The sequence below is a fragment of the Denticeps clupeoides genome, chromosome 1 (assembly GCF_900700375.1).
Source record: "Denticeps clupeoides chromosome 1, fDenClu1.1, whole genome shotgun sequence".
Lineage (NCBI taxonomy): Eukaryota > Metazoa > Chordata > Actinopteri > Clupeiformes > Denticipitidae > Denticeps > Denticeps clupeoides.
The window spans coordinates 220733-243385 of NC_041707.1; the positions used below are offsets into that span (position 1 = coordinate 220733).

Here is a 22653-nt window from a genome sequence, read left to right on the forward strand (position 1 = left end):
CCATCTAACGGACACAGAGTGTAATAAACATGTACAACAGGGACGCCACACCTCCAGTTTAAAAAAATTAAGTGATTGTCATGGTGAAACGCTGCAGCCCAACGTGAAATTTGTCCTCTGTATTTAACCTTCACCCTTGGTGAACAGTGGGCACCATGACAGGCGCCCGGGGAGCAGTGTGTGGGGACGGTGCTTTACTCAATGCCACCTCAGTGGCACACCTTCTGATTATGGGGCCACTTCATTAACCACTAGTGTGCAAAAATGTATGCATTCCATCTTAAAATGTCTGTTACTATGAAGATAAGTGAGCAAACTTCATAGATGTAGATTAGAATCAGTGACAAGCTCAAAAGACTTTACAGACAGTAAAAACACAGGAAATATTTTAAGATATTTGATTTATTTCGGCATATAACATAGTTATTTCATAAATGATCTATTTTTAAAAAGTCAACAAATTGGTGTAACCCTTACTCGTAAAACTGGTGACAATTTTAGCCTTTTTCTAAAGAGAAATATTTGCATTGCTGAGACATTTAATTTCTGTGTCATTTCTGACAGTGGGGTGGATGAGCCCTTTTGGAGAATCATACAGAACCAACTAAACCAGTTTTAGGCAGGATGAGGTCTAGGAAGCTCAGCCAGCATTAACATGAACTGGTTTTAGCTCAAAGAGTGGACTTTTATGAGCAATTGTCTTTAATTCTTCTTCATAGCTCGCAGCGTTTCCTCCAATGCCTCACGTGGCTCACTTGGGGGCGGGATCTTCAGGTCGGTAGGTTCCACCCCCCAGATCTCTGTGGCATAGTCTTTAATGGTGCGGTCACTGGAAAACTTTCCAGAAGCAGCAATGTTCTTAATCACCATCTTGGTCCACTCCTTCTGGTCCTACATAAAACACCCGAGTACCATATCCAGTTACTCCTGCTCAAGAGGGCAAACAGATGCACACGTGTGTATACACACACACACACGCACCCACCTGGTACAGCAGACTGACCCTCTCTTGGCATTTAACGTAATCTTCAAAGTCAGCAAAGACTTTAAACCTTATAAAACAATTTTCAAAAATACATTCAGATCATTTCAGAATCAGTGCATAAACATAATTTTTAAGATTAGTTTGTAGGATTAAACATCATAAATGTTCACATTTGAATACATAAACTCTTCAGTGGGCAAGTGGTGGCCGAGTGGTTAAGGAAGCGGCCCCATAATCAGAAGGTTCTCAATTTATATGTGCGTATGTGTGTAAAATGTACACTTTACCGGTCGGAAAAGTCACAAAAACCAAGACATTGATACACTAAAGCTAAAATAAAGCTGTCGTGTAAAAAAAAATATTTGCATGTCAGTTGAACCCGGGATGATTGATCTGGTTTAACTGCTGCGGTAGAACTGTTGGCATGACATGCGTTGGGAGTGCAGACCCACCGGTCGTGTTTGAAGAGCATGTCCATGACGTCCTTGAAGATGTCTGGCTGTCTTGGGGAGAAGAAGCCGCTCTTGATCTGGTCGATGACTTGCTTCAGTTCTGGGAGCGCCTTGTAGTACTTCATAGCATCGTAGCTGAGAAGAGCATGGGAGAAAGAGAAGATTAGAGAAGATTCATAATGCATAATATCATTTTATCAAAATTTGTTAACATTTAACTTGATAGGAACACAGTTACATAACACTGTGAGTTATGGTGATGGTGGGATTTAAATAACCAATAATAATGCAGAAAATGGCAACTGGTGTGGTCCAAATCATCTTGCACAAATTTTATTTTTTACTTTCACTTCACTCATTTACACACCTTCACCCTACCTGTTACATATATTTTATGTTAAAAACATAAAAGTGTAATATTTGGTTATGTTAGCAATATTTGCATACTGGTTCACTGTATACTTGCAATAGTTGCAATACTGTGGTCTATCGCTGTCACAAAAGCATTTTACTGCATATCATACAGTGTATGACTATGTATGTGACAAATAAAATTTGAATTAGAATTTATTTTTTATCAGAACGGCTTCTGGCTGTACAGTTGTAGTCTGGTCACCATGGAGACCACTCAGGAGTGGTCACACTTTTTTTTAATAAGTTTTATTAGAGTTTGCTGTGGACTTCATCAGATACTAAGGTGACCCCCTCACCCCTCTGCGTCAAGCTGGGCGACGTCCTCCACCCTCATGCCAAAGATGAAGAGGTTCTCCTCGCCCGCCTCCTCCGCCATCTCCACGTTGGCACCGTCCATGGTGCCAATGGTCAGGGCGCCATTCAGCATGAACTTCATGTTGCCCGTGCCCGAGGCCTCTGTTCCTGCAGTGGAGATCTGCTCCGACAGGTCTGTGGCTGGGATGACTTAAGAATATATGGAGACAGAATGTGGTCATAGAAACTAAACACTGAAGGTAGTTGTGGATAATAAGATGTGTCAGTGTGTGTGTTTGTGTGTTTATTTGGTGCACTGACATGTGACATTAACCTTAATTAATTAGCATTTATGCATAAAAATCCTAGCTAATATGAAAATATGGAGCTGTGGGTGGGACTTACCCACATGAGAGAGGTTTAATTATACGTTTTAGAATTATGACAAAGGAAATTTTTTCTGGCTTTTCAGACCTTTCTCAGCTAGAGACACTCTGTAGTTCTCCAGGTACAGGACCTTGAGTTTGCTGCCCACCACTGGGTCATTGTTGACCACCTCTCCCACAGAGGTGATGAGTTTAATGATCATCTTCGCCATGTGGTACCCTGGAGCGGCCTGAAGGGGGAGACAAAGTCAAAGTAAAACTCAGCATTCACTGACTGCAAAGGATCGTCTTAAAAACACATCTTAATTTCTTGCAAAGGTGATCCTTGTTCAACTCTAAAATGTCATACCTTTCCTCCTATAATGACAGTGCGGGGTACAAATGGAGCACTGGGGGTTTTCTTTATGCCTATATGTGGAGAGAGCAGAATGTGAACTTATTCTGCATGTGCAAGGAAAATTTCCTCATAAAGACACGAGCGTTCGTAAAATGCTTATTTACAAAAGATAAGGAGGGAAAATATTGCTTTTGGATACAGAGTAAATATTTCCAAAGGTCCTCATAAAGAGGCAAAAATAAGCGTGTGTGTGTGTGTGTGTGTGTGTGTGTGTGTGTGTGTGTGTGCGCGTGTGAATGTGTGTGTGTCTGTGTGCGCGTGTGAATGTGTATGTATGTGTGTGTGTGTGTGTGTGTGCAAGTGTGTATGTGTGTGCGTATGTGTGTGTGTGTGTGTGTGTGTGTGTGCGCGCACGTACGGTTATACAGGGTGATGACGTGCAGGCAGTTGAGCAGCTGCCGCTTGTACTCGTGGATCCTCTTCACGTGGACATCAAACAAGGAGGATGGGTTGATCTTCACCTTGTACTCCTTCTCCAGGTACTGGGCGAACTTCAGCTTGTTATCCTGAGAGCCGTGCCCCATCCCACATATTAGACCAATTCCAGTCAAAAAAACTCGCCATGTGCGATCAAGCAGTTTAATGTCAAAAAGTAAACTACAGGATCATTTAAAGAGTGGAAATTTCCTGCAGAAGTGCTGCTGTTGACATGAGGTATGTGTTTGTGATTCAATGCAATTTTTTTCTTTCAGAAGCTGCCTCAGGCCACATTTAATTTACTCGTCTTTTATTCCTCTGTCGGTTTCAATCCTTCATTTCCGCCAGGAGTACAACAGGAAATGAGTGTATTGGGCACCCTGGACAACAGTTACGAAACAAAATCTGTATTTTATAAAGGGTATCATTCTGAAGCTCAGCAACATTTGGCAAATAAAGTTTAAGAAGCCTTTAAATCTTAAACCAAAATGTAGATATGGCTCACTTATTTGCAAAATGAAAGGCTGCAGTGTTAACTAAAGTATGAAGTATGTAACGTATGAATATAAATATGGCTTGAATGATGAGGCAAAAAATCCACACACAGGAAAAGGGCCTGTAAACCACAAGTAGATTTTGGGGTGAAAACCAGAGGGTTACGACCAGCTTGGCAAGTCATCTGTGTCACAGTTACACTCACTGACCATCCAGAGCTACGTAATCCACGTATTCGGAGATTGCGTGAAGGTGAGCAGCAATGATGAGCAGATCGTGAGTAAATTAGTAGATTATGTTTGCAGGTCCAGCCTGTGTCAGTCCACCATGATCAGGATGGACATGAACACTGTTCCTGTACATGTTGCAGGGACTAGACAGGAATTTCCATTTGTTTTTCATTTCCTGTGCTTTGCAGTCAAGATGTGTGTGTGTGTGTGTACCTGCTTTATTTTAGAAATGTCTCTGATGAAGGTGTCACCATCCACCAGCTCATTCAGCTTCTGAAGCTGACTCAGATCCTTTACATAATCCTCGCCTATGGCCTACACACACACACAGACACACACACAAACATATTTAAAAACATGCAATAAATTAAGTTAAAATCTAATTGAAAGTACAGAAAACTTCCAACCTCAGCAATGAGGTCAGCCAAGCCAGGGTTGCACAGCAACAGCCAACGGCGTGGAGTAATGCCGTTGGTTTTGTTCTGGAACTTCTCTGGCTCGAGCTCGCTAAAATCACGGAATCTGTATAGTTGCACAGGACAAGGGACAAGTGTTGTGTTCTGTGCTAAAAAATGGAACGTATATTTGTTACACGTGTCACCAGTACGTGTGACCAGTACCAGTACTTTTTCCTCACATGTCAGTTTTGATGATATTGGAGTGTATCTCTGCCACACCATTGACGGCATGCGATCCCACAATGCACAGGTGTGCCATGTTCACCCTCTTCCCCCCATCCTCCTCGATCAGGGACATGTGACGAATACGGTCCATGTCATCAGGAAACAGAGAAGCTATGCACTGCAGCAGAAGAACACATAACTGACGCACGATACACACGACACGCAACTCAATTTCCAAGCACGTACGTCCAGGTGGTTCTGGTTGATCTGATAAATGATCTCCAGGTGTCTGGGCAGCAGCGTCTCCATCAGCTCCACTGGCCAACGCTCCAGCGCTTCAGGCAGGACTGTGTGATTGGTGTATGCAAACGTTCGCTTGGTGAGGTCCCAGGCCTGTGCAGCACGCGCGCGCACACACACACACACACACACACACGTCTTTGTGAGGATCTTGTGTAATATGTACACAATGAACAAGACTCATTTGTTTTATCCTTTATCTTATTAGCTTACTGGGGACCCAAGGCCCTTATGAGGACATCTGGGACAATTTGCACAAATGACAAAACTATAACATGTGCACGTGCGCTCACACACACAGACACAAAGTCTTGATCTCTACTGAACCCACCATGTCCCAGTCCAGCTTCTCAATGTCTACAAATATTCTCATGAGCTCCGGAATGGCCATGGCTGGGTGTGTGTCATTCAGCTGCATGGCAACCTGTCAAACACACAGACACACAGACGATTTCCCACAATGACAAGTAAAGCTCACATCTACATTAACAGAATCACTTCCATGCACCTTGTCAGGAAAGCTGTCAAAAGACAGAGGGTTGGAGCTGTTCTTCTTGGATGTCTTGAATCTGCGAATAACATCCTGGAGGGTGGCGGCGACCACAAAGTACTCCTGCTTCAACCGCAGTTCCTTACCCTCAAAACACTGAAAAACACAGCATCATGGCTCTGAAGAATTATTAACGAGGGCCCAACAGCCAGACTGCAGTCGTGGTGTCATGTGTATTCATTTTACACACATTGTCATTGGGGTACAACACACGGGAGATGTTCTCAGCCAGGTTCCTGTCCAGGACAGCCTGAATGTAATCCCCAACATTGACTATAGAGACAAAAAAATGGATTTAAATGTATACTATATCAGAATCAGAAAAGAAATTGTTTAATATATTATATTAGATGTAATATTTATAAAACTTGACATAAATAAGTGACTTTTTTTTGCAGTGACAGCATTATTGGTTCTGTACGTTTTTATTGCATTACTCAGAAAACCGGATGCACACTCACAATCTTTCAGGTTGAAGTCATTGGGTGCCCGTGCAGACCACAGTCTCATGGTGTTGACGGTGTTATTCATATAGCCTGGAATGGGGGTGTCATACGGCATCGCCAACACCACCTACAGGGGGTGGAGAGAACTTTTTACGTCTCCGGGGGGAGCTGTGCCGTGGACTCACTTTAGGACTGCGTGTGTTGTACTCTGCACCTGGGTGTCGACCCACTTCGACCCTTCGTCCGTCTTCTCCACTCGGCCGTAGAAATGCACCGGCAGCATGTACTCGGGCCGGGCCTTTTCCCATGGGTTACCGTAGCGCAGCCAATCATCCGCCTCCTCCACCTGCCAATATCCAGAAACAGAATACCCTAGCCCATGCAGGTTCATGGCCGCTCGGTATGGTGCCGTACGCTGGTGTTTAACGGGGTCGGTGGTGCGCTCACCGGCCAAAAGATCATGTTTACACTGAGACAGAGCAAATATGCTGTACAAAAAAGGGGGCTTCTTATCACAGCGCAGAAGAACAAATGGCCAGTAGCGGCGGGGGATGCCGGCCATGTTAATGATTGAGCAGTAACGTGCATGCATCACCATGGAACAGCCACAGGTTTTTATCCCCAATCTGAGTATAACCCGTTTTTTCCAGGATTCTCACCAAAATAAATTATTAAGGACATTTTTGTAAACCTGCTGATGTGAGGAACCCCTGTGCTGAAGTTCTCATTTTCATTCCACTACGCCCTCATCAAAAATAACAAAAAAATGATGCATGTTATTCTAATTATCTGTGATTCTCACCTGCCAACCATCTTTGATCTTCTGGTTGAAGATGCCGTATTCGTAGCGAATGCCGTACCCATACGCTGCCAGGCCCTGCGTGGCCATGGAGTCCAGGAAGCATGCTGGGAAAGAGATAATATGACTTGTATAATAAGCAGGGACACTGAGAATGACGTGTCAGAAATCTTCTCTTCAATTTCAGGTAACTATTCCTCACTGTGATGAATCAAATGTCCTCACAGAAACTTTATTTCAAAGCTTTTTTAATAAAAGATCATTATTGACCTGCCAGTCGACCCAGACCACCGTTTCCCAGGCCAGCATCCTCCTCCATCTCTTCTAGATCCTCCATGTCCAAACCCAGCTGAAATAAGGAGAACATGGTCATGAGAGCCGGAAAGCTGCATTAATACAGCAGTCGCAGTCATTTTACAGTTTGTGGATTAAGATCCTGACCCTGAATAGATTAATATTTCTCCGTATTTGAGGTCTTCACCTGGTAGATGGCCTCATCGCAGGCGTTCTGCAGTCCCAGGTTGATCATGGTGTTCTGCAGGGTCCTGCCCATGTAAAACTCCAGAGAGAGGTAATACACTCGCTGCAGAGAGAAGTAAAGAGCAGTTTGGAGATGTTTTAGGGAATGCATGTGAGGAGGAATGCGGTTCGGCCACCTTCGGGTCGGTCTCGTAATAGAACTGCTGAGTTCGGATCCACCTCCCGACCAGGTGGTCGCGCACCGTGTGCGCCAGGGCGAAGTAGTAGTCCCGCGGGGTGGCGACGTTGCGGTCCTTCACCAGGGTGAAGTGCAGGTGGCGGTTGAAGCCCTGCTTGATCTCCGCCACGTTCTCCACCCCGACGATGCCCCTGATGCTGATCTGCTTGCGCTTCTCCTGGTCGCTGAGCGGAGCCGCCATGGTGGTGGAGCAGTGGCTCCCTGCGCCGCCCCGGCAGCTTTATAAGCCGCGGAGCGCGTCCCCCGCCCCGCCAGGTCCATTGGTGGAGGTCGGTGGTGGAGGTGTGTTCAGATCTTCAGAAGCAGGGACATTTACTATATGCGCAGAGATGTGGAAACTTTTATAAAGTCGTTCAATCTGCGACCAAATCAATAGAAATAATACAAATTCGAACTGAATTGAATTTTTTACAGGTTTTAATTTATTGAGCATTTTACGGTTACAGAAAACACCAAGAGCTTCTTTATGATATAAACATCAATAATAACAATAAGAAGAATGAATTTCCTTATTCACATTCACTTGATCTGGTTAATATTAAATTATAAAGCTGACAACTGCAACCAAATGGCTCTTTACATTCTACTGCAAATCGAGAACGACGCATGCGCACGTCACGCACATCTGGAGGGGGCGGGGTCAGGTCGTCCAGCGACTGGGGGCGGGGCTGGGTATTCAATCTCATTAAGACTCTTTATTGGGCTCTGATGCAGTAATTAGTATTGCTCCTGCATATGGCGTCATTTATGGACAGTTCCAACCAACAAAAATATTTAATCAAGAACTAATGTTCAGTAACCCTTATTAATGTTGTGGAGGGTGGTCAGAATACCAGATCAGAAGTAGTAGGAATTGCACTACTGAAATATTAGAAATATGTATTAGATTTCAGACAAGCAGAAATTGAGGCTCATGCTCTTTGTTAGAATCCATTTTGCAGGAGGCGGGTAAATTCTGATGTTATGTGGGTCTGTTGGCACTGTTCAGTCTACAAAAATAGGCCTATTCATGAGCTGTTGTTCACTGTGGAGTTTGGAGGGGGGTAAACCCGGAGACCCCATTAGTGTGTAATCAAGGCCGGGACCAGTCTAGTGTGAGGACTGTCCGGTCCTGGGCTGGCCAACACAACAGGGGAACTATGCAGACATAACACACCACTCTTACATAACCAAGAACCGAAAAGAAAGCAGTAATTACAGTTGAGGAAAGAATGAGATCGAGTCCTGTCGCCAGTGTTGCTGTGCTGTGATGTGGAGGCACACTAGTGTACGAGTGTGGATAGCACCTTATACGTAAGCAGCCTACGGGTGTTGAGAAAGTCGAATACTTCCAGTTCTTGGAAAGGAACGCACACAACACTCGCGACAGAAAAACCTTGAGTTGAGGTGTGAGTGGGCATGAAAGTGCATGTCACTTATATGTTTGTTAAAAGAAGAACACATTAAAAACTTCATCATGGGATATTGTACAGACGGTCATTTAATACGACCACAGTTACCTACTGTAACCCATGCCAATAGAGCCACTCTGTATAAAGTGCCACACATTCAGCACCATATGAGACTTGTGCCGACATGACACTAGATAATTATAATAATAATAATAGTAATATGCTTACATTATGTTCTCTACATAAATATAAAATTGCTTTAAAATATAACAAGCACAGGTACAGATGGCTGATAAACTCCTTGTGCACAGTTCTACCACAGTTCTACACTCTTCGCTCTCTTCAAGGACTCTCCAATACAGACAGCATTAGACTTTGATCACATTGTCACATTCAACAAGGGATCCGAGTGCTTACAGCCATGTCCATTTGTTCATGTTGCTTAAAACTGGGCTCAGTAAATGGCAATGAGGGGACGAGGACACACTGATTTCTCTCTGGCGCCCTTGGTGGCCACGCTGCGCAATAGCACCACAGTTCTAAGGATGGGGGTAGGCAGCCATGGCTCCTGAATGCTAACATCCTGCAGGTTAGGGTTTATTGTAAAAGTTCATGGCAAGTCGAGTAAGGAACAAGTTGTAATGTGTGAAGTTTGTTTCGGTGGGACCTACCCCGTCTTATGGGAAGAGGGCATTCCATGCACAGCCATTCAAGCACATCTTTTTCTACGGTATTTGAGTGAGTAGATGCCACATCTGTAAATTGTCACAGAAGTGTCATCCCTGGCAAAACAAACAGCTCAACAAACAAAACCAAGCAGCTCATTCGCTGAGGTTACGCCGATTCCAGTTCCCACACGTCAGTCCCAAGTCCACATTCCACAGATAATCTCGAGGGTGTAGAAAGAGGTGGGGGGTTTTGGGATTTTGTAGCCCCCTCTGGAGGTGTGGGGGTCAGAAGCTGATGAGCGAGACCTGGCAGGGGGTAGCAGGAAGCGGGTCGGGGTGGTGCCAGCCGATTAGGGCATTAACAGGCTGAGCTGGTGGGGTCGGCCTCTCCGGGGGTGTAGAAGTCTGGGATGGGGAGCCCCGTGTGCAGGGTGACCTGCCGAACAGAAACCAGTTATCATGGCCATTCAACATCATATTGTGATGACTGTGAATGTTATTAATGTGAATTAATGTTATTGAATAAAATGAACTGTAAAGTGTACATTTGGGAATAAATTAAGAAAATTTTGTACATTCAACAAAAACGGTTAAATTGGATAACAAACAAGCGTTTTTTACTTAAATGTTTCAGTACAAAGTTACCATTTTGTCCACTTTCCAAATATAAGAAGTTAGAGGGCTGTAGGGGAGCGGAGCTTCCCAGAATGCTCCGGGGCAATACTACGCAGTTTAAAACTGGGGAAAACAGGAGTTGTTCCGAGGGTGAAACTTTATTTTTATCTGTTAGTAGATTATTGTTTGTGGACTTTTAATTCTGTTAGCCACTGTCTAGCAGAAAACTGTTTCTTTTGGTGCTGCTTTTGCAAGTTGTTGTTATCTGTGTATGAGAGTAAATCTAGAAAAAGGCCTCATACCTGAAAATAGATAATCTAAATGATGCTTTGTCAGCATCTGCTATTAAAATAAAGTAGTGACAGAGCTAATATAGCAGAGTAGAGCCTGAACAATAATGCTGGCATTGGCTCCAATTATTTAACTCTGTTGTACAGTTACAATTTATGAGATTAACTTCTTTAAATTTAGCAGAAAGAATTAAAATTAGTACAATTAAAATGTTATGTTAAGATCAATGCCATTTTAATTGCAAGAACTCAATACATTGAGTTTGATGGACAGTCATTATATTATAAGAACTTAAATGTTTAAGTAATCAGTAAACTAAATGTATTACTTACAAGTTGACTTAACACAAAACTTAGAGTGAAATAAGTTGCCTTATTGTTCTTAGCTTTTTACCCTGTCTTCATTATACAGTGAAGGAAGTTGGCACAGTAGGTGGGAGTCGTGCTCGCCACCTGTCCATGTCACTGCATCAGCAAGCTGCTGGTAAATATTCATGCTGGGCGCGCTGGGTCGTGTCCTTGCCGTGCTAAGTTATACTTTTTGACAGCGGGAAAGGTTGCGTTTGCGTTACCTGGACGTTTCGGTTGAGGCTGATGGCAGGGTAATAAAGCCCCTCCACACCCTCGAAGGCAACAGGACCTTGCTGCTCGTCGTTGATGAGGAAGATGAGGATGCCCCGCGTGAAGTCCAGCAGGACGCCCACCGTCGCTCCTTTACCGATGCCTCCGTCCGTTCTGAACAGATATAGAACCGATAGGAGGATTAAAGGCGGCCAGCCGGCGAGTGGTACAGCGGTACGCTGCTTTTTTATAGAAATGATGGAACCGCCACCTCTCACCTGTTGGTGTGCGAGTTGTTGTGCATGAACCAGGAGCGGTTGTTGTCCACATACATGGCCCAGGCCTTATCGTCCTTCCCCAGCATCACGTCCTTCAAGACGTCGCCACGGGCGACCCCAAACGCCGGGTCCGGGTGGTTGTCGTAGCGATCCACGGTCATCTCCCAGTAGTGCACACCGCGTGAGAAAGCCGTGTTTCCCATGACCACCCGGTCATCGTAGCTGTTGCAGGTCACCGTCAGGTTGTCATTAGACAGGAGGATGTCGGGGTGGGCCGACACGGGGTCAAAGGTGAACCAGGCAACTGGAACCACACGTGCATTATGAAACACTAAACAGGCATAAAGCGTTCAAAATAAATGTTTATTTCAGCGGCCGGACATGGAAGCACGGCAAGCAGGACTCCAGCTAGGAGTGAAATCGTGAAAACACTCCCACACACACCACATGCAATACGCACACTCACACACGCTGCACTGGATATCGCCATGGCAACACAACGGGTCCCCGGTGATTATGTATTTAAACATTTACAATTTTATTCTGAATTTGAGACATTGGATGCAATATGTGAAGTACTGCCACCTTGTGGTCTAATGCAGAGATGCATGCTGTCAAGCAGAAACATCAAAGGCGTTCAGAAGAACCAAGCACTGAAGGACGCAGTGAGACTATGTGTGTGTGTGTGTGTGTGTGTGTGTGTGTGTGTTCGTACCTGCGGCTAGAGAGTTAATATCGCATGGTGGGAGTCCGGCTGATGAGAGAACGGCAGAAAGCAGACAGTGTAGGAGTGAGGAGGAAAGAGGGAAAAAGCAGATTTCATGAGGGAAGCTGGATCAGGTCACTCTTCAGAAGAGGTGCGCCAGGGCCATGGTTATTTACCACATTATTTACCACAAAGTCCCGGTAAAAACGTGCCTCTCTTTCATTGCTTGTGGAAACGGACCCTTCGCTCTTTATTCTGCATTTCTTGTGGCTTGTGATGGCGTTGAAGTAAACACTCCAGTCCACCATAAGACATTTTGGGAGTCCAGTTTGCCATAAAACCCCTAAGGCTAAATTAAGATACACTAGCAAACAAGTTCTTTAATTTAATCAATTATGTGTTTTTTATTGTACGCATGTAAAAAAATAGGAATTTATTGTAACAAATATAAATATTGTCCATTATATCTGCAGTTCAGTAAATCTCTCATGAAGGTTCAGACCTCGGACACCATCGTCAAGTGGCATGTGCCAGCGGCCTGGCTGCACCGTCACAAGCGTCCCTGTTCAACACACGCCAACACCAACCAGTTGATGGAGAAGCAAGCCAGCGCAAGGCCATTATAAGCAGTGTTCTACTGTATATTTATTTATTAATAACCCCTTAAAACCACACATTACACATTCCGTCATCTTGTTTAAATATTAACATACGTGGACAGGGCGGGGCAGGGAGGTTTTAAGGGGTTAAAAGGAACAGTTTGGCCATTTTCAGTATACATTTTTGGAAGATTTGTTGAAAATGGCCGAACTATTTCTTTAAAAACAGGTTGTGTACAGTAAGTACAGTGTGTGTGTGTCCTCTTACTTTCAGAGGTCTGCATCACCAGCGTCTTGCTGTACTGCCCGACGCCGCTGCTGTTGAACGCTTTGACGCGTGATTTGTAAGTGCTGTTGAAGTGAAGCCCGTCCACAGTGCAGATGGTCTCCGTGCCCACATACACTTCCTGTGAACACACACACACACGTCACATTCACAGTTCCTCACACACCCCACCCACCACACAGCACATTCATGTAAATCCTCGTTTCCACTGGAACCAACGTTCCGCAATAACGAACAAGTGAAATGCCGTCTCCTCCCAATCAGAGCAGAAGCAGAGCAGCATCGAGCAAAGAAATGAAAACCAGAAACGTTTCTTATTGCTAAAATACTACTGACGCTTATAAAATACTGATGATCTGAAAGTGAGACACAGAGAGGTGGAGAAGGAGAAGAACATCTTCCCACGCCAGGTTTAAAATAGTCTCTCCATCGTGCCTGGAGGAGCTTCGAGGACAATCATGAGCTCAGGAACAATGTTCATGTGAAGTGTGTAGAACATTTGTATATCTGATATGTGTGTAATCTGTGTGATGTGTAGGTGTTTGTGTCGGTGTATGTGGTGATATAGTTGAAGTTTCGTAAATGTGTGTAAAATGTCCTTTAATTCTATACATTTCTTCTTTTTGTGTGTGTGTGTAATGAAGTTCTCATCTTCTCGCAGAGGTTCAGGTGTCTCATCTAGACCCCCTGCTATTGTGTTCCTACAATAATAGCGACTCAGTCCACTGGGAGAGCTGACACAAAAGGTGTGTGTGTGTGTGTGTGTGTGTGTGTGTGTACTCACCCTAAACACTCCCCCGTTTCCGTCGTCCAGCTCCAGGATGTACCCGTCCACAGCAATAGTGGAAAGGGGAGGCTGTTTCCATGACAACGTGGCGCTGTTGTTCTGAGTGCAGCATTCCTCCAACTGCAGGATCGGGGCAGCAGGAACTACACACACACACACACACAAACAATATATCAAATATGAATAGCCCTGTCCCCCTGATGGAGGCACTTTGTTTGTTTGTCACCACCTCTGTCCCCCGTCTGTCAAAATCGTGATTCATGAAATCAATGCTATTTTATACGGACGGACGGACACACACACACACACACACACACACACGTTACCTTTCATTTGCACAAAATCCAGCTGCTGTATGGTCTGCAGGAGGGGTCCGCTGTCCAGGGTCAGGTCGAAGTCGGAGGTGATGCGGGGGGTGAGCGTCCCTTTACCCCACTGACTCTCCGTCATGTGGACCCTTCGGATCAGAGCATCGGAGATCTGAGAGACACGGACCCACGGTGAGAGAAGAAGCTGATGTTCAGACCAAGACGATAGACAGAAAGAGACACGTCCTCCTGACCTGCAGGAAACCGCTGGGGTCGTTCTCCTTGATGACCTCCAGGCAGTACTCCATCAGGCCCGTGGTCGCCTCAGTTCTCACCGTGCAGTGGAGATCTGGTCCCTCACCACCTACAGAGACAGAGACCATCATGAAATGGGTGGTGAGGGGACCCACCAGGAGGCCATCACTGACCACCAGAACACGCTTCTGGACACCAGCACCTGACGCTCCTCCATGCTTTCTTCTGATCACTCCCCTGGTTTCCTGCATGTACGTGAAACTTTTGTACACTTTTTCATGCCAGTTGTGGCCTAGCGTTAAGGAGGCGGCCCCGTAATCAGAAGGTTGCTGGTTTGAATCCCGATCCATCAAGGTGACACTGAGGTGCCACTGAGCAAAGCACCGTCCCCACACACTGATCCCCGGACCGCCTGTCATGGCTGCCCACTGCTCACTCAGGGTGATGGTTAAATGCAGAGGACAAATTTCACTGTGTGCACAGTGTGCTGTGCTGCTGTGTATCACGTGTGACAATCACTTCACTTTCACTTCACTTTAAAGAACAAGGATTCTTGCATCATTACATTTACATTTACAGCATTTATCAGACGCCCTTATCCAGAACGACTTACAATCAGTATTTACAGGGACAGTCCCCTGGAGCAATTTAGGGGTGAGTGTCTTGGGGGACACAATGGTAGTAAGTGGGATTTGAACTTGGGTCTTCTGGTTCATAGGTGAGTGTGTTACTAGGCTACAACCACCCTAGCAGTCAGTGGCACCTTTGCGGATCCTTAACCGCTAGGCCACCATTGCTGGTGGGGAAGGTGGAGAATTCGGGTTTACACCTTGACGGCAGAAATGCGCAGTGAGAAGAGAACATGGTCCTTTTCTCCATGGAGAAATGTGATGGCACAGAAACCATGGCGTGTACAAAAAAGATGAATGACAGGAACACGGAGAGATGGATAAAGGGGTGGGGGCGGGGCTTGTCGGCGGGGATCCAGTGAATTTCTTCATTCATCATTGTCTCTCTGTCACATCCTTCCTCTCAGGGCTGAGATGTTTGTTGCCAGGCAACTGCATGAGTGGCTCGTTGCTGCTCATGCTGTTAAAGAGGAGAATAGAGGAAACCTCCCAACACCCAACTGCTATGGTGTCAACACTAAACATCTAATCAAATCCTACAGAGGACAACGTTCCATCCTTTATTAGAACACTGAGGATGGAACCTGGTCACTAACAACCCAACCAAAACCAGAAGATGCATTCGTAGACAAGAACTGTAGTGGGCTGTTAAATTTGTTCCAATTCTGATGATTTCCTTTCCCCATCTAGCGGTTTTCATTGTTTTCCAATAATGATACAAAAAGAAAAGTTCCACAGAAATGGCTTATTATGTGCTCTGATTTCTAAATAAAATACCATGTCCTCCAAGGACCTGGTCCACGAAGGATCCCGACCCTCAACTGAGAACATAAATGTAAATGACTGGTGGGCGACCACTAGTGGCTGGGATGTGACAATCACCGATCACAAATACTAAACAATTTCTGTAATATCTGTAAATTCTACTTGTCCTAATATTTAATATGGGTACTTTGATAATGTGGAACATCATTTCATTTCAATGTTTTAAAAAATGTTGCAGACATCTGAAACACGGTTACCTCTTGCAATTGTAAAATTTTTACTAATTTCAATGAAATTCAATGCAAATTATAATCATAACCAAGACATTCAAGGTTCAGTTTATATATATTATATTGAATAGTGAATCATACAGTGCACAACATTGACCACCATATGTTAAAATTTTAGACCAGTGACGTCACACCATCTTGGTCATTTTAGTTTTGCATAAACATTATTTTATTGAAGTGTTGCACAGTTTTGACTTCCATTATACACTGAAATATTTGGTGCAATAGTTTTGTCTGAACGCTTGTAGAGTTTTATTGTGGAAGTTGGTTTTAACAAGTGAGACTAGTTTTCTCTGTTTTCAACCTGTTTATATTGTAGTAGCTGGTAGTAAAGCACAAGTAGTACATACACGTCACACTCGCTCATAGTTCTGACCACTAGTTATGGGGATAAAGGAACTCCCCTGCATCCCATAGAGAATCGTCCTTTATCTGATCCTGCAGTTTTTGTCCCATTTCAGTTTCTAAACCCAAAGCTCAGGTCAGATCCAGCTCTGCACCTCCAGGTCTTTTTCTTTCTGTGCTTTACGTGCAGCAGTGAAATATAAGGACGCTTCATCTTTTTAATGGACTGCAAATAGTTCAGCGTGGATTTACAGGGGATTATGATATGAGAGTTTCTCCTCGACCTTTCAGTGGTCTGTACAAAACACACACACACACACACACACACACACAAGCTGCAGTGATATAATGGGATGTTACTCACTCTGATTAACTCACTTTGAATTAATTATCACAATAAACAGACTGTAGCTTGACTTTGCCTGAAGGGTGTGTGTGGTTAAGAGATGGAGGTCAATACAGGACCATTCACACCTTCACAAAAAAGGCCATTAAAAACCCAGAGACACACAGACACCACCACGGTTCACATTCCAGACAGCCTCTGCACTGGCAACACCGTCTGCTTACAAAGCAGCTCACACACATTCGCAGAAAAAAAAAAACAGTCTCACACACACTCCTAGAGTCTACACACATCCTCTGTACATCTCTACTAATAAAAGAAGGACCATTGTACCAGAAATATTACCAGAAGTACAGGGTAATATGAATCTTTTAAGCATGGATGTTTAACTGTTGGGAATAGTGTCTGGTATTGAAGCAGTGCATTGTGGGATACTCTTGCCCACACCTATTCAGGCTACATCTCCACTTGCTGTCCTGGTTTGGCTATTTGTATCCTCCCTGTGAATAGATGAGCGTTCTCCCAGGGTGGGGCGCTGCTCCACCTTCCTAGACAGTCAGAGCTCCACCTTCTCCTTGAGGAGAGACGCCGTTGATATAAATAAACCCCCATAAAGTTTAAAGCTGTCGAGTACCAAACTGCATCTGCACTAATAACATGACGGAGGTGTGGAGCGATGGTAGTGTTCAAAATGTAATAAATAAATACGACATAATGACATATATAACCATATCAATAAGAGAATTATGTATAATAGCAACATAAAATTGTGAAATAATTGTAAAACACATTTTGATACACAGCTCATTATTGTGAAACATATTTAGCATTCTGCTAAATAAATGTACTTATTATTGTGAAATAATACAGAAAAGCAACACAGATTATTTCAGAGGCCTTTTATTTAATTTCAGCAGTTTTGCTGAAATTAATGTCCTTTTTCCATCCCAGGGTCAGCCTTTTATTTCCCGATTTTCCACGATTGCCTTTTTATTTCATAATGCGACTTTTCATCAGAATGACTTTGTCTGTCAGTGTCAGTGGGTTGGACCCTGCGTGCCTAATGGCTGATCCTTCTTCATCTGTTAGTCTATATTAGAGCTGTAAAAAGTCGAGTTTGACTCCACTGTTATGCCATGTGGTGCACTTAAATAAATGACACTGTCAGCCATTCTCGACTCCAACTTTACTGAAGCATTTCCATACAGCCATGACCCTGTGACCCTTCTGTAACGTTTGGATCGGTGTAGAGGAAGTGAAGCAGGAAGAAATGGGAGTCCCGTTGGGATGTTCACCTCAATTCTTGCTGAACGTTACTGGTTTATAAGCAAGAGCTAATAATAGAGGGACCACAGGAGCTTGTACTGGTCTGTATGGTACAATGTACAGCCTTTTAAAACAACATATGAATATTCATGTTCAAAATACATGTTCAGTTTCAATGTCAGCCACACAATCATCAACCACTTCTAAACTAAACAAAGAACACACACACACACACACACACACACACACACACACCCACTGAGCAGTTTGGCTGGACAAATCCATCAGAACAGATTTTAATCAATGTGACCTCGGTGAGAACAGTGACTGGCATTTTTGTTCTGGAACATTCTCTGTGGATCCCCTCGTGTCAACTTTGAGACACGTGCAGAACAGAGAGAGAGAGAGTGATGAAGATCTACATTAGAGATTATTCTGGTGCATTGACGTTTCACTTCAGTGAATCTGCAGCGACTCTTGTGCCACTTTGTCTTCATGGATGCCACGTTAAACTAAAAAGAACACCCAGGGGGAACATATGAGGAACCCACCAAACGTTTATCTAGGCAATAGGTCCTGGATATATCTCAGTTGGAACCAAAAATCATTCAATACATTTAAAACACCATTTGATTGCTGACCTCATGTAGGTTCTCACAATGATGAAGAAAAAGTACAGTGTGTGTGAGGATGTGGGGTTTGGGGGACTCATGTTCAGCGCCCTGCCCACCATTTAAGAAACGGCCCCCGTTTCCATGGTAACAAGCCCATCACAGGTTTCACAGTGTCTGATGGAGAAGAAAGCTGGGGACAATCTGAACAGCTAGAAGAACCACAGATACACTCACAGGGATCACAATGAGACCCCTGATGTGATTAATAAACCCTGGAGGCGGAGGACAGAAAATGGGGGCGGGAACCTGCTCTAATTCTCTCATCAGTTCTCTGATGTCTGAATACACAACTGATTATATGCATGTGTATGGAGCGATTGTTTGTTGTAAAATGTGAATGTGTGTGTACAGTGTATACATACAAAACCTTAATGAAGTCCGTAGGATCAGAGAGGGTGAAGAACAGCACACACACATCAACACTGCTTACAAGTTAATCATGGAGTGTGTGTGTGTGTGTGTGTGTTCATTTCAGGTGTTGAAATTGAAGTCAGTCATTCTGTCTAATCTGCTTATTTTTTGGTTCAGTCTAAACAGGGCATTAAATCTTAACAAATACTGCATTACACACACACACACACACACACACACACACACACTCAGATGATTGTTCACTAATCCGAATGCACACATCGGTGAACAGGAAAGTGTGTCTGTGTTCTGTGAAACATAAAACACACACACTTCTCTCCTGTTATACAACGATCTTAAAAAAACAAACACTTAAATCTGCCTGTGTGTGCGTGTGTGTGTGTGTGTGTGTGTGTGCGTGTGGCAAAATAACGGTCAGTGATAACTCCCTAACATGACTACGCTCAGTTTTAACATCAATGCGACACCGACAGCGACACGTTGGAAAGACGAACAAACTTAGCCGGCAGTCGAGGGAAACGATTATCAAGCCACTTCACACTGTCATCTAGTTATCTAGTTATCTAGTCATCTAGAGGACCAGCAGTGACACAATATGCAGCCAAGGAACGAAAAGAGGCGGTGTGGTGTGTGTGTGTGTGTGTGTGTGTGTGTGCGAGTGTGTGTGTGCTTGAGTTAAGGTGCTTCTCACCTTGAGTTTATGTTCGTGTTCCTTGTTAACGCGAGAGAGCAGCTGGGCTTTGCGGCGATTCAGGGGCATCAATCAGAGCGTCACACTGAGCCACCAAACAGGCCTCAAATTCCACACCGTTCTCCTGCAGGACAAACACACACAATTAATTAATTAATTTAGAGAAGATTTAGATGAACTTGAAAACCTACTTCTTGTCTGACTTCTGTATAGAAACTAGAACAGAGTGAATAAAAAGATTGTATTCATAGTTGGGGGTCCTAGTGAACCAGAAACTGACCACTTCATCCATGGTGACATGGAAGCAAGTCGCTCTTGATCAGGGCGTCTGGTAAATGTAAATGTAAATTAACACTGAAGTTGAACGTCTGGCTGGAAAGCGATTTCCTATAACCAATTTTATAAAGATGCATTTGTAAGTGTACGCTCACTGGCAGTAAATATTTCCAAATCTTATCGTTGTAAGGGACCTGATCGGGATCGTATCGTCCACCAGCCCTACATGAACATGTCCTCCAGCTGACAGAACCAATCAGATCAACTTACAGGTCGCTAGTTTAGCAGCACAAATAATTAAAAGGCCCAGATTCTCTCAAGACCGCTTTCTTCCAAACGAACTCTTCTAACCAGAACATGCGGGCGGGGCACGTGGGCCGTGTCCTGAATAGTGTTCTTCATCCAGCGACCTGAGAAGCAGCACACCTCTGTATGTAGGCCACAAGACACGATCTGGAGCGCGGTTAGCGATGGCCCCGCCCGCTTTTAGACAGAATGTCAAGGCAGGTAGTAGTCTAGTGGGTAACACACTCGCCTATGAACCAGAAGACCCAGGTTCAATCCCACTTACTACCATCGTGTCCCAGAGCAAGACACTTAACCCTGAGTGTCTCCAGGGGGACTGTCCCTGTAACTACTGATGTAAAGTCAGCCTGGATAAGGGCGTCTGGTAAAGTGCTGAAAATATAAAATTGTAATGTCATGTCCGGGTTCCAGGCCGGCAGTTTGAAGTTCCCGATGCCTGATGTTTGTGCGCCTGTTGTTGTGTGTGTGTGTGTGTGTGTGTGTGTGTGTCTGCGTCTTTGTGCTCGGTCAATTAAAAAACCCTCTCGGAGAGTGAGAATATCTGCATGTTTACAGTGAAACATTTACATTACATTTACATTTACATTTACATTTATGGCATTTATCAGACGCCCTTATCCAGAGCGACTTACAATCAGTAGTAACAGGGACAGTCCCCCCCAGAAGCAACTTAGGGTTAAGTGTCTTGCTCAGGGACGCAATGGTAGTAAGTGGGATTTGAACCTGGGTCTTCTGGTTCATAGGCAAGTGTGTTACCCACTAGGCTACTACCACTACAAACACTACATGCATATGGACTGCAGAACGCATGGAACTGTATGTTAATGCCAGGATGTAACTTTGAACTCTGTGTGTATGTGTGTGTGTGTTATGTAAATGTAAATGTGTGTGTGTGAACTATACCTGAATATGCTGCACCATATTTCTAAGCTGCACCAGAAACTCCTTGGCCTCTGTGGCTCGATCAGACAGGATGTTGAGAGCCTGAGATAACTGGCCCTGCAGAGAAGAGGAGATGAAGAGGCCATCGTGAGAAACAGAGACGCCAGGCAGCTTCCATTGTGCAGACGTACAACATCAGCCATGATAGACACTTTCAACACTGAAGAAACCAAGTAGAACAAACACAGTAAATTTGGTGCGAGTTTCACAACTGGAAAAGTAGATCAATGGACTCGTATTAGAGCAGTAACCGAGCCCGACACAAGCATCAGGTCCTCATCTCGACCATAAAGGACCTTTTAAAGGACCGGCTTTCCAAGGATGCGGCATCTTTGGGAGTGAAATGCTGCCTCTCGACGGTCGTGTGACAGGAAATGACACTGCCGCCCCAGTGCTGTGTGAGGACACGTAAAATGGCCGCGTTTGGAGGAAAGGTCATGTGCTGAGGGACACTGCGTGGGAATGGACACACAACTGTGTTCACACTCATACATTCAATATTTTAATAAATATATTCTACACACATCATTATTCCACATAATTCCAGCATTGATAATGTTTCTATACACGAAATCTAAATTATTCAAATCTTTAGGGAATGAATTACAGAAACACACACACTCACACACTCAGACTGCACACATACACACCACCACCCGCCTCCCACGGGTTTCCCATTATACACTGCATTCCTCTTACACACTCACACACAAACTCACACGCACACTCGGTAGCAGCCATTCTTTTAGAGAAGGGGGTTAACCTTTGACCCCAAGCTTTGGGAAAGTATTACAGACCATTGACATTAGTGCAGTGCATGATGGGAAAGGAGTAGAGTTGAGTTAAGAGCACATTCTACACAGACACACAGTGAAACGTAATGTAGAAGTAACCTTCCTTGCATTTCACTCACATTAACAACACGCTCATACATACACCACTTATCCACACAATATTATAACCTTCAACCTTTTAAAAAGTAATAAATAAAGTGAAGTGATTGTCACATGTGATACACTGCAGCACAGCACACGGTGCACACAGTGAAATTTGTCCTCTGCATTTACCCATCACCCTGATGAGCAGTGGGCAGCCATGACCAGCGCCCGGGGAGCAGTGTGTGGGGACGGTGCTTTGCTCAGTGGCACCTCAGTGGTACCTTGGCGGATCGGGATTCGAACCGGCAACCTTCTGATTACGGGGTCGCTTTCCTTAAACCGCTAGGCCACCACTGCCCCACACACACTTCACTACATTAGTGAAGCATTTACAAGAACCCAGAGACATTACAACAAGCACAAACAATCAACACTACACACACACACACACACACAGATAATAAGTATTCAGAAGTATTCAGTGTCAGTCATCTGTCATGCTCCACCCATCCACACTCTGTTCTGGCCCTCGTCGGTCCAGTTTCTACTTTCTTCTTGTCTTTCTTTAACTTAGTATGGTCTCACTCAGACATGATTTTTTTGTGTGACATTGTGTGTGTGTG

The 22653-nt window shown here is 44.3% G+C and overlaps 1 protein-coding gene and 1 pseudogene across 2 annotated transcripts; both read right to left on the reverse strand.

The window, feature by feature from the left end:
- Positions 1–384: 384 nt before the first annotated feature.
- Positions 385–7687, reverse strand: pygl (phosphorylase, glycogen, liver). Of its 2 annotated transcripts, XM_028978281.1 has the most exons (20): positions 7445–7687; positions 7270–7371; positions 7059–7137; positions 6792–6895; positions 6204–6335; positions 6005–6116; positions 5734–5816; positions 5502–5639; positions 5325–5417; positions 4940–5086; positions 4708–4871; positions 4478–4592; positions 4284–4385; positions 3287–3434; positions 2881–2939; positions 2620–2761; positions 2148–2355; positions 1438–1572; positions 986–1052; positions 385–891 (listed from the first exon to the last, which is right to left on the reverse strand). In XM_028978281.1, exons 1-20 carry the CDS (start codon positions 7685–7687, stop codon positions 703–705), a joined length of 2562 nt encoding a protein of 853 aa, XP_028834114.1. In that variant the 3' UTR covers positions 385–702. The 2 variants fall into 2 exon arrangements, with proteins under 2 accessions (XP_028834114.1, XP_028834197.1); XM_028978364.1 differs by lacking the exon at positions 7445–7687 and having other exon boundaries at positions 7230–7359.
- A 218-nt stretch (positions 7688–7905) lies between these two features.
- Positions 7906–21295, reverse strand: LOC114790821 (E3 ubiquitin-protein ligase TRIM9-like; annotated as a pseudogene).
- Between the last annotated feature and the right edge of the window lie 1358 nt (positions 21296–22653).